Source organism: Bubalus bubalis, chromosome 16 (genome assembly GCF_019923935.1).
Source record: "Bubalus bubalis isolate 160015118507 breed Murrah chromosome 16, NDDB_SH_1, whole genome shotgun sequence".
Lineage (NCBI taxonomy): Eukaryota > Metazoa > Chordata > Mammalia > Artiodactyla > Bovidae > Bubalus > Bubalus bubalis.
In genome coordinates, this window is record NC_059172.1 from 81124578 (window position 1) to 81151426 (window position 26849).

At 39.2% G+C, this 26849-nt stretch overlaps 2 protein-coding genes across 3 annotated transcripts in view; one reads left to right on the forward strand and one right to left on the reverse strand.

Moving 5' to 3' along the window:
• The window catches only part of PDGFD (platelet derived growth factor D), a 282712-nt gene that overhangs the window by 138091 nt on the left and 117772 nt on the right, over nt 1–26849 (reverse strand). The gene's annotated exons all lie outside the window — the stretch shown is intronic.
• On the forward strand, nt 5982–7172 carry DDI1 (DNA damage inducible 1 homolog 1). The gene has a single exon (XM_006069906.4). It carries the CDS (start codon nt 5982–5984, stop codon nt 7170–7172), a length of 1191 nt encoding a protein of 396 aa, XP_006069968.4.

Consider the following 26849-nt stretch of genomic DNA (forward strand, 5'->3'; position numbering starts at 1 on the left):
CATATGATGTCGTCATTAAATATTTACTATAAGAAATTATTAACATGTTTCTGAGCTCATCTTCAAATGGTAGAAAACTACGTAAACAAATCTGTAACTTTCTAGACACTTATTTTTTGTAACTAATTGGACTGAGTCAAGACACTTCCATGGTTTCCAATTAGGACTAACTGTATAGGAAGGACAAAACAAAAAAGTATAGAAATCACAACTAAATTACAACTATTAAAGTGTATTTGAACTTATAAATAGATCCCAATAGTATTTCTAAACTACAGTGACATTGTGTTTTTTTTTTAAATTTTATTTTATTTTTAAACTTTACATAACTGTATTAGTTTTGCCAAATATCAAAATGAATCCGACACAGGTATACATGTGTTTTTGAGATGAGTTGGTTACAAGTTACTGTAAAAGCATAAACAATAACAACGGTTTGACTAATTTTCTTCAATCACAGCTGAATTCAAAACATAAGACCCTATTTGTCATTACTGTTACATTTTGTTTTACATGATTATTCTCACAGCAGAAACAGGAAAATAAAAACATTCCTTGTCTAAGGTACTGTGAAATTTAAGAAAAGTAAGTGTGTGTTCTCAGTTGTGTCTGACTCTTTGCAGCACCATGAATTGTAGCCCGCCAGGCTCCCCTGTCCATGGAATTTTCCAGGCAAGAATACTGGAGTGGGTTGCCATGTTCTTCTCTAGGGGATATTCTCAACCCAGGGATGAACCCACATCGCCTGCATTGGCAGACAGATTCTTTACCACTGGGCCACCTGGGAAGTCCCAAGACAAGTAACTATCAACCCACAAAGTTACATTAATAAATTGTTTTTATCCTGTTTTTAACTTATTACACTAACTTTATTTAATCTATAAACAATCACAAAATATAAGTAATCTTCAAACCTTCAATAAACAAGGTGGGCATCCCATAGATCAGAATGTTTTTTCATATTCTTAACACATTGAAAAGGACCATAAAGTACAAAATTGTAGCAGCAAATTTTCTTAAAAATGAAAATATACACGTGTATATATAGACTTGGAAAGTATATGTATTGAAAACATGAAAAGTTAACAAGAGATTATATTACCTTCAATACACAGTATATACCTTAAAATGCATCTCTTTATATGATAAAATGTTAAAATGTTATGCTATAAAATAAAGCAATAAATAAAGGCATGATAAAGTATTCCCTGTTGGAAAGTGACATCATCTTCACTGCATTCTCAGAATAATTGAAAACGTGTTCTGAGTGTGCGCTTGCTCTATGTTCTCACTGAGTGTGCACTTGCTCTCTCCAAGTTTGTGCATGTGTGTGTACCATGTGCACAAATGCATGTGTAGGTCTTCTGTTCATACTCTTGATTTTTCTTACAATAAAGAAAAACTACCAGCTGAGTTCCCAGCAGGTTGAGGCATGCTAATTTCTCAGAGTTTCTTCAATTATATATCTGTTTATGTATTTAAGAGGTCTTGTGGTCTTTAGGTTTCAAAAATGGGTAATGTGAAGCCTTTTTACTAGGGAAAACCTCCAAACAAACTAATAAAAGCTTGAACTTCCATCAGAACAGCATTTTAATGTATCTATTAAATGATTAGCTTCCTGAAGAAATCAATGTTATTCATTACTGGCAGTTCTGGCACAATATTTTATTGCAAACAGGAAAATGGGAAAATTAGTTGTTTAACCTATGAAAACAGTGGGAAACTCAGTTGCTCAGCCTATGAATACAGCCTTAAAAATTCTATATCTTCCCTCAAATGGCATTGAAAATCTCAAGTGATGATATAACTGTTTTAATAAGTCTCAGTTACACTGTATTTTAAAAGTAACACCAGGCATATATTTAAAGGAAACAAAATATAGCAAACTAATATATTTGCTTAATTATTACATATACTACATAATGACACTCATGTTGCTGTGCTATTGTTTCAGATAGAAAACATTTATTTTGCTCTGTAAAGCAAGAGATGGTACTTTAAATATCAACTCACTGTAGTAAGTGGAACCATTAATCATCTGGATTTTTGCTGCATTATGTTTTTTAAAAGAAGCAAATTACAAAACATACTATTATGGATTTACTTCAAAAAATAATTTTGGGGTTATTTACTGGCCAGTATGAAATGAGTGTCATCTTTTCTATTTTATGGGTATTTAGGCTATACAATGAGAATTGATTTTCTGAGTGATAGCCCTGAGACCTTGCAGGAGTCTCACTTATCAAAGAAAGATTCAATTATGTTCCTACATTGTACTTACCAAGGAAGAAAAGTAAGGGACTATACTTCACAAAATCTCCTAAAGAAAAGTTGCAATAACCTTCCGTTACCCAGATAAGCACACCTAGATAATTCAGAGCTCCCATTTCCAAGTGATCTGTGCAATAAGGATTATAGATTTTAAAATATTTTACATTTATGAGTATTTTTATATATTCCAGATTATTCCCCAGTTTATTACATAATTAGAAGAGGTTTTAATAATTTTGAGGTAAGAAAATTATACATATGGTATTTGAATCACCAGTAATACTGAGTAAAATGAAAAAAAAATCAAAGAAGATACAAACTGAAGTACTAAACAGGAGGCTGTATTTATCTTTTCAGATTCCAGAGTATTTGGCAACCGAGGTTTAAGATCTGAGTGAGTGACTGGACCACAGAATTTGAAGGCTCCCTGCCAATCCTGACAGCCTGTGATCTATGGAATGATGACAGTTAATTGGCCAGACCTTGAATCTCTTTGTTTTCCACTGTGTGTTCTCAGTAAAAGGTAAAAAAGCACATAAATTCAAAATGCCACCAAAAGTAAAGAATTATAAGATAATAAAAAATACTACATAAAATTTAATAACATTCAGTATCAAGGCAGGGTAACATGAAAAAAGATGCTGGCTGATTTTGACATGAATTCTGAATACTTGTTTTGCTAAAAAAAAAAAAAAAAAGACATTCTGCAAAAATAATTTTATTCACTGCTTAAAAAAACAAAACCCTAGTATTACCTTCATGACTTATCAATATTTTAAGAACCACAGTTCAAAGCTGGTTGGGTAGGGGGAAAGGAATATGGAATGTGAGCCCTACTAACTTCTCATCTGCTCCTTAGCAGAGTAATTTGCATATGAACATGTCTCGCATTATGTGTGTGTGTGTACTTAGTCGCTCAGTCGTGTCTGACTCTGTAACCCTGACCATAGCCCACCAGGCTCCTCCCTCATGGGGATTCTCCAGGCAAGAATACTGGAGTGGGTTGCCATGCCCTCCTCTAGGAGATCTTCCCAACCCAGGGACTTAAACCAGGTCTCCCACTTTGTAGGCAGATTCTTTGCCTTCTGAGCCACCAGGGAAAACCAGGAATGCTGGAGTGGGTAGCCTATCCCTTCTCTAGGGGATCTTCATTACAGTTGTTCCCAAATTTAGGAGAAACCATTACTGATCTCTGATGGGCTTATCTGGACACTAAGAACCACAGAAGATATTTATTAACTTATTATTATTAGATCAAAGGGCCATCCATCTCCATAAAGAGTGAAAGATAATTCTAAATAATTCATGATTTTCTACAAGAACATTATGATGCTAGCTTTTTTCCCCTAAAATTTTGTAAAGTCCTCCTTGTCATGAGGTGCTGCCTTTCCAGCTAAAGGCTCTTAAATCAGGCAGTGTTCTCGGCCTGTTCTCCCCGCTAGCCTACTCCACATGACCAACTTGTCATTGTCATAAACTCAGCTCTTTCAGGAAGCCTTCCATGCCCAATAGTCCTATCCATATTCTGCATTTGTTCTACAGATACTACTAATATGTCTCACCTTCTGCCAGATTCTGTGGTATTTTTAACTCCCAATGTGTAGGTATACGTGTGTATGTCCTTTATTTTAGACCAAGTTCCTTTAAGAACACAGTTGTATTTAACATTATTTATGTGCACCCCCAAAACTTTGCACATTCTCCACACACAGTAGGCATTCGACCACAATTCTCAATGTAAATGAATGTGAGCATGAGACCTTAGGATAATTAGAGCAATGAGTGCAGATATAGTCTTCCATCTGAGACAGACACATGAAAAACAGAACCCCTCTCCAAATTCTTCAGACTGATGTAACGCCTTTCTCTAAGTAACAAGGCAGGTCTTCTGACAAGACTTGAAGTAAGGAGAGGGGATGAGGCAGACGATGTCAACTCTCTTTTGGCTCATAAAAAAAGTGCACTTGGGAAGACCAAGCTAGGAAGACACGACCTCTCTACAGTGGAAACACATAGTAAAACACAAAGAAAAACAACTGGCACTCTAGGCTTTCTACCTGATCTCCATTGCCTTGAAGGACCATGTTACCCCTGCCTTTGGGTCTCGAGCCCGGCATGGAGTGGGGCTGTGCCCTGGGGTCAGAGTGTGAGGCAGGGCGGTATTTACCCTGCCTTTTCCTACAGAAAGAAAGAGAAGTGGCTTAGTTGTGTCTGACTCTTTGCAACCCCTGGGGTGTAGCCTACCAGGCTTCTCCATCTATGGGATTCTCCAGGCAAGAATACTGGAGTGGGTTGCCATTTCCTTCTGCAGGGGATCTTCCCAACCCAGGCATCGAATCCCGATGTCCCACGTTATAGGCAGGCACTTTGCCATCTGAGCCACCAGGGAAGTCCTTTCCTACAGAACTGATGTCAAATTGGTCTCTTCTAGGTTCACCTCACTGATCTGTTCAAAGTAATGACTTATTTCTAACCAGTCTCTTGTTTTAGAGAACTTCTGTATTTTCCACACAATTCTGTTCCCACATCCAACGGGTAAACACATTCTACTCAGGAAACACTATAATTCTGCACTGCCTCTTACATTTTCATATTCCAGCAACAGCTCCCTCTTTGAGCCATTGAGAAAACCTCTAGGCTGACCCTCCTGCCAAATTACATCTTTCATTTGTTGTGAGAAAACTCTTCCTTAAATCAATGAATAAAACAAGTAAAGATCACAAAGACCTGCTTCAAATCCTTTCCATTTCCTTTCTTTTCTCTTTTTTTCCCCACCTTTTTTTGGAGTGGGGTTGGGGAGGGGAGGATTCTTGTTTATTGATAATGCTTAAATTCCTTGGGTTCATATATGGCTCTTTATAAATTGGTTCCAATGAATTTTTTTCCAGCTTCACAGCCTGCCATTCAAATTCACGGACAGTTTTCTCCTATTACATTTAATGTATCACGTTTCTCTGGAAAGAACAGACCTTGTTATGAATTGTTGCTTTTATGCATACAGTTCTGTCTAGAGTGACTCTCCCCACTTTTCACATGGGAAATAGTCATCCTTCAACATCCACCTGTCTCATCTTTAGAGAGACGTCCTCTGTTCCACTGAATCCCTCAGTATGCTGAACACGTCTGAAAGTACTGACCTCCAGAATTGTGATTTACTCATTTCCCATCAGTCTACCCCTAGAATATGAGATCCTCAAGGGAAGGCACCACGTCCCATCCATCATTTTTTGTACCAACCACTTAGCCTGATACTTGCCATGTAGGAAACAAATACTCATTGTTTGGGGGGTAAATAAAAGTACATAGAATACAATTCTCAAATGAACAGAATGCTAATATGTTGTTTAGGGAAAAGCTGAAACAATCTTTTTCAGACCGCGGGTCAAATAGGTTTTGAAGGACTAGACTTAGAACCAAATGGACTGGAGTGACTTTGTTTCTATGGGAACAAGTGGTCTAAGTTCCAAGTAGCACACATAGGAATGGACTTTGGAACACAAATGCCCCTGCAGGGTTCCATGCGGCCAAGCAGCAGGCACCGAGGCTGGCAGGCAGCCCCCAGACCGGTGAGTGGCTGCATCTCCTGGGGAGGTGAATGCACAAGACACCACGTCACTAGAAGCAGCCCAGCCATCCACGGAGACCACCTCCAGTCAAGCCAGCGAGCTGCCTGATGCCCTCTGTCCATTCGGCCCTCCCGGGCCCGGGCCATGCTGCTCACGGTCTACTGCGTGCGGAGGGACCTCTCCGAGGCCACCTTCTCCCTGCAGGTCAGGCCCGACTTTGAACTTCACAATTTCCGTGTGCTCTGCGAGCTGGAGTCTGGCATCCCTGCTGAGGAGACCCAGATAGTCTACATGGAGCGGCTTCTCGTCGACGACCACTCCTCCCTGGGCTCCTACGGCCTCAAGGACGGCGACATGGTCATTTTACTGCAGAAGGAGGCCACGCGGCCGCGCTCCCCAGAGCGGGCGGCCGGCCTGTGCCGCATGGACCCGGCGGGGCCCACCCTACCCGGGACGTCCGGCTCCCGGCCGCACCAGTGCGCCCAGTCGGCCCAGCACTCCAGCCGCCGCGGCTCTGGGGAGAAGGCGGGCCCGGGTCAAGGGCTGGACAGCCCGGCCCTGGTCCGGAGCATGCTCCTGTCCAGCCCACACGACCTGTCCCTGCTGAAAGAGCGCAATCCTTCCCTGGCCGAAGCGCTGCTCAGCGGAAACCTGGAGAGCTTCTCCCAGGTCCTGATGGAGCAGCAAAGGGAGAGGGCGCTGAGAGAGCAAGAGCGACTGCGCCTCTTCTCCGCTGATCCGTTCGATCTGGAGGCCCAGGCCAAGATAGAGGAGGAGATCCGGCAGCAGAACATCGAGGAGAACATGAGCATAGCTATAGAAGAGGCGCCGGAGAGCTTCGGCCAGGTGGCCATGCTCTACATCAACTGCAGAGTCAACGGGCATCCTCTGAAGGCTTTCGTCGACTCCGGGGCCCAGATGACCATCATGAACCAAGTCTGTGCCGAGAGATGCAACATCATACGGCTGGTGGATCGGAGGTGGGCTGGGGTCGCTAAAGGCGTGGGCACGCAGCGAATTCTCGGCCGAGTCCACCTAGCGCAGATTCAGATCGAAGGTGACTTCTTACAGTGCTCTTTCTCTATACTGGAGGAGCAGCCCATGGACATGCTTCTCGGGCTGGATATGCTCAGGAGACATCAGTGTTCCATCGACCTTAAGAGAAACGTGCTGGTGATCGGCACAACTGGCACACAGACTTCCTTCCTTCCTGAGGGAGAGTTACCTCCATGTGCTAAGTTGGTAAGTGGGATGGGGCCAGAGGAGTCTTCAGATAAGGAAATAGCAAATGCTATTAAACATTCAGTCATGGATTCGGGGCGGAAAAAGCATTGAAACAGGCTCTATATATGCCATCACTGTGAGGGAGTCTCAGGTCTCCGGAAATTATAAGACATGCGCTCACTGGCAATGCAATTATTAAAAACATCAGTAACCACTAAACCTGGCCTTGAGACTAAGTTCTCAGAGCTATCACAGTGTAAACTGTGATTGACTGATCTTGGTCCATCCATTTCCCTTATCCAAAAAATCAATGAACCTTATCTTGAAAAGGCTCTGGAGGCTCAGACTGATTTTCAGATAATCCATGAAAGGAAAACCAGCCTCTTTGGAGATGCTGTCTAAGGAAATTATAGGATGGCTTGTCCAAACCTGTTGCTCTTTTGAAGAATTCCCTGGAAAAAGCCATTGCTGCAGATGCTACAATGTACCTATGCAAAATTATTTTAAATCACCAGTAACGATTGTATATTTAGGGGAATACATTGATTTTCATAGACCCCCCCCTTTTTTTTTAGGAAAGGTACTAGAAATGATTGGTCAATTGTACTCAAGTTGATTAATACATATAAATGTCTGTTTGGGGGCATTTCTCACTTCTCATTTCTCCACATTCTCACATGTACAGGCATGTTCACTGCAATTCATTCTAAAAGGCTATTTCTGCCATACTTGAGAGAGTGAATTTTTCTCCCAGGATGTCCTAAAATAATTTCTTCTCTCCTCTATATTCCAAGAAATTCTGGTCATAAAAGAAAGGCAATCAAGTAGTTTTTTTTTTTTAATTATGCTTCTTGGGAACCTAGTGGTTAAATTGTGGTGGGAATGAGAGTCAAGTGTAGGCAGTGTCTAGGTCCCTGGATTATTTTTCTGGCTTTATATATTAAGCTGTTACAACATAAGTATGGTTTGAACAAAGGGCTTCACTTTTAAAATAACATCTGAAAATTTCTGAATGAGATCTCTAAGGCCGCATTCAGCAATACAGTCCATTCTGACAAAGCTACTCTCCATTACTGCTGATAGTGGGAAATGGAATATTCCAGACTTAATTACAATCCATGGCTATAACACCTCAGAGAAAAGCTTCAGCTGCCTGAGGCCATCAGACTCACAGAAAATGTATGAGGGCAGTAATCCATTAAGGAAAGATTGAGGCCAAGGGGAAGAAGGGAAGGATAGGATCGTTGGATGGCATCACCGACTCAATGGACATGAATCTGAGTAATCTCCAGGAGATAGTGTAGGACAGGGAAGCCTGGTGTACTACAGTCCATGGGGTGGATACGGACATGACTTAGCAACTGAACAACAACAATTCATTAAGACTAGTATTATTAATATAACACAGGGTTCAAAGTCAAAAATATATTCTGACCTATATTAATTAGGCAAATCAGTTCACATATAATACACTTCAAATATCTCATCTATAAGCTCTTTCAGATGGGAGAGTCATTTTCAGCTACTAAGACTACATTATGAACTAGGATATCCATTATTTGTTTTCCCAACAAGATCTAAAGCCACTCAAAGCCCTTCCAAAGGCTACAGAAAAAAAAAATCCTACCCTGGAGGTCTCCCTTTCTTGATTGGCTTCTTCATTATGTTTTTATAGAGTCTCCTTTTTCCTTCCAGCTATAATCAGTTTGCCTCCCAGTATTCTTCCTTATCCCCTGGAGAAGGCAATGGCACCCCATTCCAGTACTCTTGCCTGGAAAATCCCATGGACGGAGGATTCTGATAGACTACAGTCCATGGGGTCACAGAGAGTTGGACGCGACTGAGTGACTTCACTTTCACTTTTCATTCTTCCTTATAGAATTCCTGTGCTCATATCATTTTCCCAACCTTGTCTACATTTGCACCAAGGCTTATATCTGGGCTTCCCTAGTGGCTCAGTTGGTAAAGAATCTCCCTGCAATGCAGGAGACCCAGGTTTGATCCCTGGGTTGGTAAGATCCCCTGGAAAAGGAAATGGCAACCCACTCCAGTATTCTTGCCTGGAGAATTCCAGAGACAAAGCTGGGCAGTTAATGAGATTGCAAGAGTTGGACACGGCTATGTGACTAACTTTCACTTTCACTTTACATCCAGTAGAGTTACTAAAAATGACCAAAGAGTAGACTTCTTTTCTACTTTTCTTTCTAATTAAGTACTAAAGACAAAAGTAGGTGACAAAGTAAAGGAAGACATTCAGAGTACAGCCAGGGATCAGCAGTTAAGTGCCAATGAAAAATGGGAACTGACCTGATAAATGCTTGGATTCCTTCATGGATAAAAATTTGCAAACTCCTCAGTATTTTCTGCAAGACTCAGCTTTCAGATCCATTTATACGAAAAACATATCTCATTTGCACATGTCACATGGGGCTGACCAAGGTTGAGTATACTGTGTATCAGGATATCTAATCCATGAAAGTCAATCAAAAATCACCAAGTATTTAAATTAAATAGACACTTTGCATGATATCAAATCCCATCACACACACTTGCCTTTCTCAGAGCAAGGTCACTTCTAATGTAACTATGATGTTTTTTAGGACCAGACTCAAGTCTTTGTTTTTTGAGTTTTCGTTTGAATTGAACTCTATTAATCCATAACTTCCAATAAGTTGGTCTTTATTCTTCCCTTTGTCAAGAATACATTTCTCTGGCATAAGACAACCTTTTTAATATGGAAATGTCATCTGAAATAGTCTCTTTTATAGGCTTTCACTAGATTCCTTAACTATTCCTCACTGGATAAGTTTGGAACCACTTAAAAATTTCTGTTGCATTCCTTTGGACATATTCCAGCTTTTAAAAATATTACTTGACTAGGGGGCTGGTAAATTAAAAATACTTTCATTGAACTAAAAATAAATTATCTCAAGGAAAAATCAATAAAGAGTTAATTAATTAAGCAATGTCCTTGCTGGTATATTTTTAAAGATCATTATCTTTTAAATCAGAAAGTATTTTGAAAATTAATTTTATGGATTTAAAATCTTGACTCAATCCTGTGTACATGTGAATAAATCCCGTCAATTAAATTTTAAATGGACTAGTTTTAGTAAAAGGCAACACGTTTTGCATGTCTCCTCTGTAAATCAGGAGCTATGTAAGGTACTTTACGTATACTGGTATTCTTAGCCCCTAGAACTGACCTTCAAAAGAGTTATCATTGACTGTATTTTACAGATAATAAATTAAAGTCTCAGAATTATTGTGAAATATTCAAATACCTAAAGCTTACTTTTTTTAAAGCTTTTTTGGGCAGCAATCTACATTTTAAATTGTGATCCTGTTTCATATTACACACACACACACACACACACACATACATACATGCAAAAACACATACACATCTATCTTTGAAACAAAGAGACTCTTAAAAACGAAAAACAGAGACTCTTGAAGTAGTATGAAATGTTTAGTCTTTTCTTAGTCTATTTCTTTAAAAAGTTGTATTTTATTATTTTAAAAACATTTTGGACATGTCCCACTAACTATACCCAAGGTATCCTGATTTGCAACTTGAAACACACTGACCTCCTAGACTGCCTGATTCAAGTCTGATTTCAAATGTCACATTCTATCTAAAATGTGACCTTCTTCACATGATCCATTTTAATTCTAGATACTGGTACAAACTGTTAAAAGTTTCATTTTATGAAGACTACCAAAACACTACCAGTAAAAATGGAAACACAGTAGTAGTAATCAGAAAACACTCAGCAATATTTACTGAATATGCATGAAATAAGCCCTGAGCTAGGCTTTTATAAGCGTGAAAATGAATGAGGTAGCCTTAGACTTCAAGGTGATTACAACTTGGTGTAGGGGTAGGAGAGACAATCTTGTAATCAACTTAAAAACAAAAAAGGTAGACATGTAATCAGTACTATTTTGGTGCCAATGAAGGAATACATTTTAACTGGGGAGTTATTTTTTAATATAAATAAGCAAGCCAGTGAAATGTACTTTTAATATGTCTAAATGGCCAAAACTGATGCTGGAAAAAACAAACATAACTTCCCTCCCAAAGTTCAGATTACTGTAATATACAATTTATAAATATTTACTCTTGGGAATTTACTACCCAAAAAATGATGAACAGTTCTTCATTTTCTTTCTTCCCATTAGAAATCATGATAAACTAGACCACATGATGAATCAGATATAACATCTTTAAAATAACAAGCCATTTTAAAATTCCATCAAGCCCTTGCTTTCTCAATGCCCAAACACTCATCCTACCTAAAAGAAAATCCCTCTTGTTAATAAGCATGCATTTGAAATTACAGCAATGCATTCTTCTGCAGTTAAACTGGAAGACTGATAATATTTGATATTAGTAGAGCATCTATATTAACAAAATTCTAACTTCTTTCTTAAAGTATCAGGTCATAAAATTTCTCTTGCTTCTGGAAGAAAATCCACTCCCCCAAGAGAGAAAGGCAAGTGAATATCTGCATGTATGACTTCATCTTAACTGAGGGTATTAAATGTTGCCTTTTTAAAGAGAACATTGCACTTCTTTCAGAGGTCATTTGCTGACATCCAACATTCCATAAAGAAACACTTGAGTAAAGGATGAGAAAGGCATCTGGGATTCACACCAGAAAACTGCTGATGAAGATATTAATCAATGCTAACATTTATAGTTATTCTTTGAGATAAACAAGAGCCTGGAAAACCAAAGAAGAGGAACAAAGGTAAAGAGAAGTAAAGGAGGAAGAAGGGGAAAACCCCCAGAAATCTGGCTGCTTTAAATAATTCTCTCTTGGTTTAAGTACTCTTTCATAAAGTAGGTGGGGACTGGGCTGAGATTAAGGATTGGCTACGTTTCCATAATTCTTCATCTATCGTTGGCAAGTTACGTAAAAATGAAAATATTTTCACATTAGAGCGTGAGTCAAACTTGCTTTTGAACTCCACCTTGTTTGCATATTTGGGTCCATCTGTTAGAATCTTAGAGTTTCTAGGGTCTATTTTCAGGAAAATGGGGTTCCAGGTCCTGCTGTGCCCTCCGTGTACTTAGCAGCCTGTCGAGATGGGCATGCCGGCTGTGGTTTTACCTCTTATTCCTGCACTGAATGCTTCTGATGATTGTGGCTTCTGCTTCCTCATCCCCATCCCTCCCCCTCCTCCTTTAGAGAAAGACTTGTATCAATCCAGCTTTTATATGTTCTAATGAGTAAGGTTTATTTTAAGAATATCATTAGAAATATCACAAGGCAATTTCTTCCTATGTTAAAGTCCACAGGAGGCAACATGGGTTTTGCTCCACACAAAAGCGAAGTGCGTATTTTCCTACTCTTGATATATTGATGCTCTGTCCAAATAAAATAGATGATAACTACCAGCATAAGCATATTCTAAGTAAAATGATCACTTAAATCCATCAAATTCTTACTCTACAACATCAGTCACCACTCTAAAAGCTTATTCTACTGGTAGTTTGCTACAGAGACCCATTCAGATGACAAGAAAAAACAATTTAAAATTACATTAATTCACCTATTCTCTCTTCCAAACTCATGTCATGTTTAGGGATTTGATTGGTTTATCATTCAAAAAGTATCATTCTTTGCATTCACTGATGTCATTAAAAATCTGATATAGTTTTTCAAGAGTCTTGCCATTGTCCTCTATCATTCAGAGAGACAAAGGAAATGTAAATTATAGCCTTAGCCTTTAAATTTTTTTTTAAAGTCCTATTAGAGGAACTGGAAAAAAATTACAAAGTAAGTAACGCAGAAATATTTAATTTAGTGCTGAATCATGAGATACAGAATGTGAGTTCAGGGGAATGGACCGCTTCTCATTTAAGATGCTGACTATAACAGGGCAGGAGCTAGTGGACACAGTTTTATTGAGCAGCTACTCTATGGAAGGTACCATTTTAGAGACTGGATTTTCTTGATGCAGGAGGAGTCTTCTGATTATCACCTGGTACTCTGAGATGCAGTCAGACATACAGGAAAATCTGTCACATCCCATCTTTGACCCAGCTAACACAACCAAAGGTAGCCCAATTCTCAGGCTGAACCTGAAGGTGAAATGTGTGGTCTGTTTCTGCCTTGACTCACAGTGGCACTGAGCCCCTCTTGCTTCCTATTAAGAGCTTAGTCTTGGAACTTCGTTTGGTCACCATAAACAAACACTTCTCTCAAAAAGATTGAGGGCTTATACAACAGATGAACAGTGACACAGGGAGAAGAAACTAGCACCCAGAGATGAGTTAACTTGGTGGAGTATTGTCACATACTTTAACTCCAGGGCATGAAAGAACAGGGGATCTCATAAACAATGAGATAGAAACCAGATGGCAATTAAATTCATGTTTGGGCATTTAGAAAACCTAGAATGGAGCCCCAAATTACTAACAATAATCTACTAAAGTGTTGGGATTCTCTGGAGTGATTGTAGTCTTGTTCACAATTATATCTTTAGTTTTTTAGTATTTTATGCGAGGCAAACAGTATTTGCTTAATAAATTACAGATTATTTGAATGAAAAAAGAGACAAAGTTCCATTGCTATTAATAAGCTGATATAGAGAAGGTGTGACTTTTTATTTAGCTTAGTTTTTATATTAAAATATGTAAAGTAAAACTAAATCATATCTAGATTATCTTTCTATAAATTATAAAAAATAGGTTTGAGTTAACTGCATAGCTGATATTTATGTGTATAGATTTAAGTGTAGGTGAGTCAAGAAATAAACCCTTAACCTGGTAAGGTGGGCTTTCCAGGTTGGGCAGTGGTAAAAATTCTGCCTGCCAATACCAGAGACACAAGAGACTTGAGTTCAATCCCTGAGTTGGGAAGATCACCTGGAATAGAAAATGGCAACCCACTCCAATATTCTTGCCTGGAAAATTCCATGGACAGAGGTGCCTGGCGGGCTACAGTCCATGGATTGACCAGTTCTTGTAGTAGCTAGATCACCCCAGTTTGTCTGGGACTGCCTTCATTTTAAAACTAGCTCAGCATGCTGGCAACTCCCTCAGTCTCAGGAAAACCAGAAAAGCTGGTTACCCTATAAATGTTGGAAGCGGATTTTTCATTTCTAGCCCATGAATGAGCAGTTGGCACCGCCAAACATGCTGTACTTTTAATCGGCCTGAATGATCAATATTCCAGGTTATATGCTCAAATGTTGAAAGTAGAATTTCTTAATCTATTTTGTATAGGAGAAATAACTTTATTTATTTTTTATTTTATTTTTTAACTTTACAATATTGTATTGGTTTTGCCATATATCAACATGAATCCACCACAGGTATACACGTGTTCCCCATCCTGAACCATCCTCCCTCCTCCCTCCCCGTACCATCCCTCTGATTCATTAAGTATTTCTACCCTGGAAAGTTAACCATTTAAAAAGTATATGAAAATCTTTTAAAAAAATATTAAAAGAATTTAATGAGGAAAACTTTATAATTTCTTCCAAGAAAGTGTACAATATAACTGAAGTCCATGAAACTTTTTCAATTTTCAAGATTCCTTGGAAGTGGTATAAATTTATGCAACTAAAAAAATAAAATGAGTGGATACTGACATCAGAATATGAGGGCATGAGATATTTAAATTATCTGGGAATTTAGAGTATCCTGAAAAGCACTGATAAAACAAACTACACCATTTTTTACACTTACAGTGAAGATAGATAGATTAAATCTAAGTTTCAAAGTAAATCCTAGATTTTGAATTTTTAAGGGAATATTTGAACAAAGGAACAGAAAAAAAACTTCAGAAAGAAGCACACATAAATAATGACGTCACCTCCATGTTTACTTTAAACTGTCAAAATACAATGAACAGCATGTCAAACAGGTCTGTACAATGGGGAACAGTATAAGATAAGCAGGTTTTTGATAAAGAGCTGTCCTTATAAACTGTGGATGAGGCCTAGAAGAAGCAGCTTTGCTGAGTACATGGTTGAGGCTGAGATGGAGAGCCCAGGGTTCTCAGGTAGAAAGCTGTGCCGTGTTGAGGGGCTGGGAAGCAGGAGGGGGAGATGGCCATATTGTGATGCTGTTGTGGAAGCAGACGCTGGAGGAGCTTCTGAGGAGAAACAAGTCAGCCACCGACAGCGGGTGCCCCAAATAATTTGAGGAAAAACAAAATGGTAAAGCGCCACTGGAAAGGACAATAGAACCTATGATGAGGGTAGCTTTTGCAGAATCAGAGAAGTTGATGGCATCAATGAACACCAGAAACATATAGAAGGCAACTTTTGCTATCAGTTGAATCAACTCATTTGTTTAATAATTTTGATGTTTAATAACTTCCCTCTTACCCATATTATCAAGAATTTAGAAATGAATAACAGTAAGAAAAAAACTAACATAAATATACTGGAACCAGTGTTTTAAGCTTCATATTGTCAGAAATGATTGCATAAAGTGAAAGCAACAGATGGGCAGATAGAGTAAGACAGAAAACAAAGATATTCTCTGTTCAAAAACTGCCAACTGCCATCACTTTGTCTCCAGAGCAGTAACTGACGCAAAGCAATCTCATTGACATTCCATAAGCTATAGGAGTTTATGTGCCCATATGGCAAGGTTTCTACTGTCAAAGCCTCGTTATATAATGATTCTTGAGGATCTGGTCTGAAAGCGTCTTCATTAATTCAAGAAACTAAAACAGTGTTTGCTCTTTTTCTCTAAGTGTTCAATATCTAGCAAACCTAAGTTTTATGAAAAGTGCAAAACATTTCACATTATCTAATGTTATCTAAATATTCTGTTATTCAGGTTAATTAATTTTTAAAAAGTGATTTAGAAAAAATTCAAAAGCACCGTGAGTATACACTATTATATGCTTTTTCCTTTTGAAAAACATTCTAAACATATTTCAGGTTGTAGCTAAGTGCTATAAGGACACATGTGGAAGTCCAAGATTTCCATTTGCACTATAACTTTCCATAGTTTGGAGATTTGAAAAAAACCTGGCAGTCAACAAAATGAATGGGCTTAAGTCCTGCAGGAAGTTCAGAGAATAGGTTAGTGATCAGTCTCCTTGGATGAGATGCTGTGGAGAACAGCTGAGGCGGTCACATTGAATGCAGCAGTATGCTCACTATGTTGATGGACAGTTGGCCTCAAGGGTTCTACTGCATAGCCAAGGTAAGTTTGCTTTAGTTTTGATGGTGCTTAGGAAGCACTGAGTTATTTCAGTCTGCTGCTGCTAAGTCACTTCAGTCGTGTCTGCTGCTGCTGCTGCTAAGTCGCTTCAGTCGTGTCCGACTCTGTGCAACCCCATAGACGGTGGCCCACCAGGCTCCCCCGTCCCTGGGATTGTCCAGGCAAGAACACTGGAGTGGGTTGCCATTTCCTTCTCCAATGCATGAAAGGGAAAAGTGAAAGTGAAATCGCTCAGTCGTGTCCGACTCTTCGCAACCCCATGGACTGCAGCCTACCAGGCTCCTCCGTCCATGGGATTTTCCAGGCAAGAGTACTGGAGTGGGGTGCCATTGCCTTCTCTGTCTACCAAGATACAAATTAACAAATTTAGCACACATTTCTGAGAGGACTACAGAGGCTCCTGAACTGCTATAATTTCTCATCAGTGAAATTCTGGGAGTATTTCTCTTAAAAGAACACTTTCAGAATTAGATTTAGCTGTATTTTAATAATCTTACTTGATCCTTTACATAGGCATTCAACAGCTCTGTTTCTAGGAGACTCTGTCTTTATCTTGAGGGTGACTTACTCAGAGGAATCTGTTCAACTAGACAGAAAGAAAAATACAACTCTAAATAGAAAATATTAAGGGACAAATTGTTAAGAGAACATTTAAAATAATATAGCAGCAAAATGGGTAAAGCCAAACATTAGAACCCTGATTCTTATTCTGTCATGCATTTATTTTTCTGCTCTTCTTCCTTAAATAAGCAAAGCTTATGCTTTTAATGTATCACTAGTTGTTCTGTCTCCTACTTCCCCTCAAACATTTTGTACCTCCTTGTTCTTCCTATGGTGTCCATGTAAATGGAAACCAGACTAAATGGAAGGTCACCAAAACCTTAACTGATAGCTAGGAAGATGTGGGTGTTTTACTTCTCATAAGTATTTGAACTCACTTTTAGCTCCTGAAAGACTATCCTTTGCTACTGATATAGGCCATTCTTAAAGTTACCTTGTTTTCAGCCATACAAAACTCATTTGAGAGGATACTGAGACCCAAATCCAATTAGCTGCAAGTCATTCATTTGTGCATTCAGTAACTAGATATTAAGAGCCATAAATGCACTAGATATTGTCACTGCCCCAAGAGTTAGAAAAATAGTGGTACACAAGAATTACAAAGTAGCTATCTTCCTGAAGCTTATTTTCCATTGGAAGTTTCAAACAATAATAAAACATAACAATCCTAATACCTATAATTTATATAGTACTAGGTGACTGATTTATCCTAAGCATATTGTTTAGCTCATTTTATCTTTAAAACAATATATAAGTGCAAAACAATATCTCCATCTTAAAGGTTAAGACTCAGAGGAAAAGAAAGCTTAAGTTGTCCAAGGTCACAGAGGTATAAAGTCCCTGCATCTAGGAATTTGGGATTCATAACCTATATATTTAATCATTCTACCATATTACCTCTCAAGGACAGCAAGTAAAACATATATAAAGTAGAGATACATTATATGAACATAAGAGTAAAGTATCAAAAAGAATAGAGAGCAATGGAAGAGGAGAGGGTTCTACTTTAGATAAAACTGTCAGGGAAGATCTTTCCAAGGAGATGATATTAATATTTGAGGAGGAACCTGAGTGATGAGAGAGAGGAACTCTTAAGAAGATCTGGGCAGAGAGCATTCCAAGATGAAACACCCAACACAAAGGCCCCAAGACAGAAGTGAACTAGGAGTGTCAAGGAAGGGCATGGAGGTCAGTGGTTGGAGGGAGAGGGAATAACCTGAAGGGGTTGGTATGCAAGGCCTTGTGGTCTAAATGAAGGGTTTGGATTTCATTTGAGGCCACTTACAGGCTTTTAACCAAAGGAAGCCTTTTGGTTTATTTTTTTAACTCTTCTTTGGTTGATCTGTTAAAAATAGAAGAGCTGAGGACTGGGCCCTTGTGGAGGCCAGGAGCTGCAGGCAGAGCTGAGGTTGAGCTAGCAAAGGGGCCAACGGAAAGAAATAAAGTGAGTGAAGTTGCTCAGTCATGTCTGACTCTTTGAGGCACCATGGATGGAGGAGACACCAGGCTCCTCCAACCATCGGATTCTCCAGGCAAAAGTACCAGAGTGGGTGGCCATTTCCTTCTCCAGGGGATCTTCCCGACCTGGGGATCGAACCCAGGTCTCCTGCATTGCAAGCAGACACTTTACCCTCTGAGCCACCAGGGAAGCCCCAAAACAGTAAAGGTAGGAGGAAAATACAGAAATCACATCTAAGAAGCCAGATGAAGAAACTACTTCTTGAAGAGTGGTGTAGTCACTGTGTCCAACACTGCTGGAAGGTTAGGAAGAGGGCTGGGAACTCATGACTGGATCTGGCAAGGGGAGCTTGTCAGTAACGAGAGTGTGTTTGTGGGTGTGGTGGGTAAAGAAAGCCTAGTCTGAGGAGGCTGGCCAGCCCACCGGACCAGCAGAAGTGGAGAGAGCAAGTGCTGCCAGGTCTCTTAGGAAACAACCCTTTCAGGGAAGCAAAGAAACACGGCAGTAGATGAAGGGGCCACAAGAGCATTCTTTTTCCTGTGAAGGTAACTGCACATCTGGATACGGTGAGAATGACCAGTGGGAGGGAAACTGAGGAAGCAAGAGAGAACAAGGGTAACTCAAGGAGCACAGTCCTCAGATTCAGGGAGGAAGTGAACCTTAGAGCAAAGAGTCCACTGTTTGTGACGGGAAGCTGAGCAGAGCACACACATGCAAGATGGGCTGACAGATTTGAGGGTGTGAAGATGATCTGTTTCTCCTCTATCTTCCAGTTTCACAGTGAATTAAGGGCCCTGGTTAAGGGTGAGATGAAGGCAGGGAGTGTCAAAGGATGAAGTTGGGAGAGGGTATGAAACAGTCATTTTATAGCATGACAGAGTTCCTTAGCAGGCAAACTGGACAAGGAAAGTGGACATTTTGATTCCAACACCACTTTTGCCTCTTATTGGATATGTACTTGTATGCAAAACACCAAATCCCTCTCTGGGTCTCAGTTTGCTCATAAGTGACAAGGTGTAGACGAGCACCACTCGGGGGCATCCACAAAGGTGTGGGGTACTTTGGGTTGTCCTGGTGACTAGTGCCATTTAGAACTCCATGTGCAGAATGTTGCAACTTCTTTCGTGCATGGAATAATCCTGTAAGAAAAATGACTTTCCCTCCCAAATCTCCAGTGATGCCCACTCCTGGTGAGAAACATGGGGGGCCAAGGATCATACCAGGTGTTGTGCCAAGTCTAAGACACTAACTGTAACTTTAGGTGCTGATGTCATGGAGAGCCAGCTCACAGGGATGGATGAAACCATGTGTATGCTCAGTCGCTCAGTCGTGGCTGTCTCTGCAATAGACTGTGGTCAGCTGAGCTCCTCTGTCCGTGGAATTCTCCAGGCCAAAATACTGGGGTGGGTTGTCATTTCCTACTCCAGGGGATCTTCCCAACCCAAGGATCAAACCTGTGTCTCCTGTGTTTCCTGAATTGGCAGGTGGATTCTTTACCACTGAGCCACGCATATATCCACCTAATTTATTGCCTACAATCATCGCTCTTACCCTTGAGGTGTTTCTAGACTGAAAACAGGTCGCTAGCCAGACAAAATGAAAACATGTTGAATTTACCCTTGTTACTTAGGCCTGTTTAAGGTACTAATGAGCACTGACAGAATCTACAGATTACAGCCAGAGAAAGGAAGAGACGGTACAGGGTGATCCAGAAATGAAAAATCAGCGCTCTGTAATTACAGAAAGCAGTGTCATTAGCTGTCACAATAATTAAAAGTTCTGCCAGTGACAGGGTCCAATAGTAGCAAAGAAAGCTTGATACCCACATATTGCCAGTTTGGCAGTGGCATCTCACTACCATTAAATGAGAAAAAGTGATTTTGTTTGTATTGACCATTAAGGCCCCAACATGAACTGAAAATTAGTTGACAAGGACAAGGCAGTATTACTAAAGGTAATATATCAAATTCTACTCAGATGATCAGTGGGGTGCTGCAGGCATGGCTGCTAGTGACCTTTCTGGTTGACACCTTTGTTAATTATTTGTAAGAGGAAAACCAGCATGTAGGTGGATTTGCAAAACTGATTCTACCTTGAGAGTTTTTCCAAGTGCAAGCTTCCAGCATCACAGTAATAACTTAAGTAGAAAAGAATATAGAGTTTCCACGTAGGATTTAAAATTCAAGGCAGGCAATTATGCAGTCAGATAACACAGACAGGGAACATTCTAGGTGAAAATCCTAAATAGTATGATGGCGATTCCTCAGGGGAGAAAATCAGTGATTATACAGTTTCTCAAATAGTTTTACAACTGACATTTGTCATAAGAATGCCTGCCAGATATTATAACTACTGCTTCATCTATAGAATGTAATCAATATAGTAAAAGAATAAAAATAGCCAATGTGCTTTGTTTGACCTTTCAAAAATGTAAAAAACACTTTTAGTGCAACTCATAGAATATAAAATTCATATGGCATAATTAACCATTTTAGTAGAATTACTCAGTGGCAGTCAGTATAGTCACAGTGTGGGACAAACACCAGCTCTACCCAGCTTCAGCCCCAAAAAGAAAGCCTGTGCGTATTCGTAGTTGTTCTACCTGTCGCCCCTTTCCTAGCCTCTGGTAACCACCAATCCATGTTTTGTCTCTATGGACTACTCCATTCTGGATATTTCAGTTAAACAGAATCATACAATATGCAACCTTTTCTGTCTGGCTTCATTCACTTAGCATAATGTTCCCAAGGCTCATCCACCTTGAAGCATATATCAGTACTTCATTTCTTTTTATGGCAGAAGTCTATACTTACAATTACAACGTTAATTGAAAACATGGCATGGAGCTGCCTCTCGGTTCTGAGTGCCAACAATAAGCAGAACCCAGCAGAATTCCAGCAAAACCTACCTTAATTACTGTAAGTCTTAAGGATAGACGAGAAAAGAAAAGAGCTTATTTTTTTAATTTTACTATTAGGAATTCATGAAACAGAAGATGGTACTGTTAGAAAGTCTTTTCTTAAGTGACACTTTAGATCTTTACTAATAAGACATAGTTGGAGAAGGAAATGGCAACCCACTCCAGTGTTCTTGCCTGGAGAATCCCAGGGACTGGGGAGCCTGGTGGGCCGCCGTCTATGGGGTCGCACAGAGTCGGACACGACTGAAGCAACTTAGCAGCAGCAGCAGCAATAAGACATAGCGCTGCTAAGTCGCTTCAGTCGTGTCTGACTCTGTGCGACCCCATGGACGGCGGCCCACCAGGCTCCCCCGTCCCTGGGATTCTCCAGGGAAGAACACTGGAGTGGGTTGCCAGTTCCCTCTCCAATGCATGAAAGTGAAAAGTGAAAGTGAAGTTGCTCAGTCGTGTCCGACTGTTCGCGACCCCATGGACTGCAGCCCACCAGGCTCCTCTGTCCATGGGATTTTCCAGGCAAGAATACCAGAGTGGGTCACCATTGCCTTCTCCAAATAAGACATAGTAAACATACATTAATTATTGATGAGCTGAAAGCTTTGAAATTCCCTAGCTAGGATGCAGAAGATGCTCAGTAAATGGTTGTTGAGTAAATTGCAGTAAGAATCAAAGAGAGTATGTGGGTCTCTTGGTGTTTTTTTATTTGTTCTCTTCTATCCAACTAGGGCTAATGCAAGGTGGCTGACATGAGCAAGCAGAGGGAATTCTCTTTCTGGTGTCGATCAGATTGATTCTCAAAGTTATCATGACCCTGCTTCTAAACTGGTAGCCTGATCCACACAGGGGCTGATGGAACAGGTTGCTTTTGTATGAAATGTCCTGAGTATGCTATAGAAAAAATCAGAAAGGATTTTTCTTTTTCTTTTTAAAAATCTCCATCCATATCCTGTGGGATCTCCATTTAACGTATATCTAGCACAGAATTTCTATATTTTTTTATTCACTGTCAGTCACAGTGAGGTAATTTATGAGATAGAATATTGTTCTTAACTGTGATTTTCCACACTATTATTTTAAATCAAACATTTCTGATTATTTGGTTTATAGGCTTTTGATTTAGTTGAATGAATACTTTATTATGAAGTATGGAATGGTGACTTGCTCTTAAGAAGCTCAGGTAAGATAGTAATCTAACTTTAGTTCTTAATGATACGTTTGAGGGATAAAAAGAGCCCTTTTTGTATTCCAAGAGTTTCAGAAAGAATACTAAGAAGTTGAGAGTCCATTTACAATGCATAAATTTTCCTCCAAGGAGACATTATTTTGTTCTCTCCTGTATTTCAGTTAGGGAAAAACACTATGCAAAATAACTGAAATTTAACTCTTTGTGTCTGTCTTTCAAATATCTATTTTTAAAACTGTGACCACTTTACTCACTTAAGTGAGATGATAAGTTATTCCTGCAGGAATTAATAGGTACTTGAAAAGCTTGTAAGAATATAATTAACTTACTACAAAAACGGTCCAGGTTTGGTATACTGTTCCTATGGAAATATGTTAAATAGCTGTAATAGGTACAAGCTGAAGATAAATTATTTGCATCCTTTAATGTAATTGCAGTCATCTGTAAAACCAGTTTCAGCCACAAAAAATGAACTTTTGAACCACATCAGTTATTTGGAATATAGTTTGTAATGAACAATACAGAACAAGAAGCACATATATTCAATATATCAGGATTTTATAAATACTTGTATAATCCAGAGAAATCAAACCAGATATGATTTTGAGACACAAAACAACACAGGTCAGTGTAAAATTTGATGAATCTATAAAATTGCTTGGAACAATGCCATACGCTTTGGAAGCTTCTAAATTGCAGGGCAGTCTTGGTTATAATAGTACTTTGCCACATAACAGAAGCAAAAGACATCTACAGTATAGCATGAATCAGAGCATATAATGTCTCTACATTTATCAAGGTAAATGATACACAAATTATGAAAGGAGCAAAAGAGGCCAGCAAAAGAGGAGTCATGGTGCTTTTCATGAGATCAACTTGCTGGAAGCCCACACATCCACCACTCCAACACAACACAATGAGGCAAACAGGTAGTCTCCAGGGAGCTCTATATCAAATACTGCAGCGGCAAACCCTGCCATACATGGGCTACATGTTTACTTCATAAATGGACTCTGACTAATGGGAAACGGTTACCGAGAAGGAGGAAGAAAGCTTCATGTTCCCGGGAAATAAAGCTGCTTATTTGCATAATATCCTTCATGTAGTCTATTTGTCCAATGTTCTTAACCATATATATACTGTCGACCTTTAATCAGTGATGTTGTTTCAGCTTCTTAATTCTACCTGATGTTGGTCAAAAATGATTAAATAATCTATTTCCCCTATTAAATATGTGGTAATTTAAAAGAAATAGGGCAATCATAAGAAAATAAGCATATGCTTTGAGCAGGCAATTCAAACACATATGTGAGAAATGGCTAAAAAACATATTCAATCATATTAGGAATAAATTAGACACATGAGCAATGAGGTACCAATTGCAACATTAGGCTGGCAAAGTCTTTGGTGAGGGCACTTATAGCAGAAATGGAGAAACAAGATTAAGATGGTGAAGATTAAAGAGGCAATGAGAAAGCAATGACAGCAAATATAGAGAATGTTTTCAGGTTGTTTAGATTCAAAGGAAGAGTACCTCCTGGAGAGGAATAGATGGGCAGAGGAAGAGCATTTATCTGCTTTCAGATGGGAGACACCAGAGTAAGTTAAAATGCAGAAAGAAGCGACCAGTAACTTTGAGAGACAAAGGATTCTGACTTGGTGAGCATCTCGGAGAGGCAGAGATGACAAAGAAGGCCTTAGGCAGCCAGGCGTTGGGAAGAGCAAGTACCTTAACATTCCAAAGCCCAATTTCTTAACTTTAAATTAAGAACAACAATATCTGTAATTTAGAAAAATTATACAAAGAGCATCTGACATATAAAAGTTCATTTCAATTAAAAAATTAACACAAACACAACCTGTTACTACACAGTAGAAATGGCAACCCACACCAGTAGTCTTGCCTGGGAAATGCCATGGAGGAGCCTGGTGGGCTATAGTCCATGTGGTCACAAAGAGCTAGATACAACTGAACACACACATGCACACACCTGTCACTACCAGTAGCTTTTATACAAATATAAATATAAATATATATATATATATTCAAAAGCAAATTTTCTGGTAGCATTCATTTAGAAGAATTAATTACAAGGAATTAGATGCTTGGGGCTAGTGCACTGGGATGACCCAGAGGGATGGTATGGGGAGGGAGGTGGGAGGGGGTTTCAGGATGGAGAACATGTGTACACCCATGGTGGATTCATGTTGATGTATGGCAAAACCAATACAACATTGTAAAGTAATTAGCCTTCAATTAAAATAAATAAATTTTTATTAAAAAAAGATAGCAAGTAGAAAAAGAAAAGGAATTAATATATATACCATCTTATCAAAGGATGAGATGGTTGGATGGCATCACCGACTCAATGGACATGAGTTTGAGTAAACTCCGGGAGCTGGCGATGGACAAGGAGGCCTGGAGTGTTGCAGTCCATGCCGTCACAGAGAGTCGGACACGACTGAGCTACTGAATGAACTGAACTGAATATATATACCATGGTATTTAATATATGTAACATTTATATTTATATATACATAGCATAAAAAATCCCATGGATGGAGGAGCCTGGTGGGCTGCAGTCCATGGGGTCGCTGAGAGTTGGACACGACTCAGTGACTTGACTTTCACTTTTCACTTTCATGCATTGGAAAAGGAAATGGCAACTCACTCCAGTGTTCTTGCCTGGAGAATCCCAGGGACGGGGGAGCCTGGTGGGCTGCTGTCTATGGGGTCGCACAGAGTCGGACACGACTGAAGCGACTTGGCAGCAGCAGCATAAAAAAAATATATATATATATATACACACACACACACACACACACATAAACAGTCTGGAAAGTGGAGCAGACTCAGCAGCAGGTATTTATCAGAAAGAATGTAGATGTTAGAATGTGGGTTTGAATTTGGCCCTCTCAGTTTCTAACTCTTCCTTATTCATTCACTGCTCTATGTCTGACATTTAGAATAGTGGCTGGCAATAAATTTGTTGAAGGAATACATGAATAAAGTTTTCTTAACTTTTTATCTGTGCATAAGTCACTTCAGTCATGTCTGACTCTTTGTGGTCCCGTGGACAGTAGCCCACCAACCTCTTCTGTTTGTGGGATTCTCCAGGCAAGAATACTGGATCGGGTTGCCATGCCCTCCTTCAGGGGATCTTCCCAACCCAGAGATCAAACCTACATCTCTTCCGTCTCCTTCATTGGCAGGTAGGTTCTTTACCACTAGAGCCACCTACAAAGCCCAATAATACTTCTAAGTCAAGTGTGATACAAGGAATAGAAATAACATATTAAAGTAGTACTGTGTCTGGGACATAATTGGAGCTATGAGGCAAATATCAATCTTTAGTAAAAATAAAAAATAATTTGAGGAATTAACAGAAAGGTTTAATGAATCAGAACTTTATTGTTACCTGTGGCTGATTCATTTTGATATATGGCAAAACCAATACAATATTGTAAAGTTAAAAAATAAAATTAAATTTAAAAAAAAATAACAAAAAAAGAACTTTATTGTTAAAATCTAAAATATACCATTAATGTGATTACTTGAAAATATTTTTTACTTGAAGAAATGTTTGCAATTTTTACTAAAGTGACAATATTGATGTGTTACTTCCTCACTTTAAGTCCTTTGAAGTCAACTACAGTGATCCAACGTGCTACAGAAATTACGACTGAAGCACAAGTATAATAGCACCGTTGCCATAGAAATGACATTTCTCTCCTTTGAGTTTGAATGTGCTTCCTTCAAGAGAGAAAACACATATTCACTCATATACACATAACACTGAGAGTAATTTCTATTTTTTATTAAATTACTTTTGCCTTTTAAAAACAAAATGCCTAATAAAAATCAAAAATCAACAAGCAGAGCCAGATTATTCACCATAACCTCCAAGTTAATAGATTATAACATGAGGTAAAATTGATAAAAACACACTTATCCAAAACCTGACTGCTGTTTTTACATATATAAATCTATTAAAAAATAAAGATTTTTCAAATGTAGATGGAAAAGAGGGAGAAAGTCATCCATGTACATGTCAGATTATCTACAAATATGAAGTCCTCACATACCCCATCTGTGTCTTTTCTATATTCTTTTATTTTTTGCCCTGTCCTGTGCCATCCTGACAGGCCTAGAGGATGCAAGGCAGCAGCTGGTAGAGCTCTGGTGGCAACCTTAGCCACGCCTGGCCCACTGTGGCTTCCCAGCTGGTGCTTTGTGGGCACCACTTTTCTATATTCTTTACTAATGTTGTACATAACAATATTAAATATTTCTTTGCACCATTAATTTTTATCTGCACATTCGTAGTGAGTTGCATAGTATCCCCAGAACAGATATGTTCAAGTTCAACCCCCAGGGGCTGTAAATGTGACCTTATTTGGAAATAGGGTCTTTGCAGATGTAATTAACTTAACGATCTTTGAGTTCAGGGTGAGCCCTGAGCTTAACA

What these genes read in the sequence shown, in the direction of transcription:
- DDI1 (XM_006069906.4), top strand. Translation starts at nt 5,982, where the DNA reads ATGCTGCTCACGGTCTACTGCGTGCGGAGGGACCTCTCCGAGGCCACC.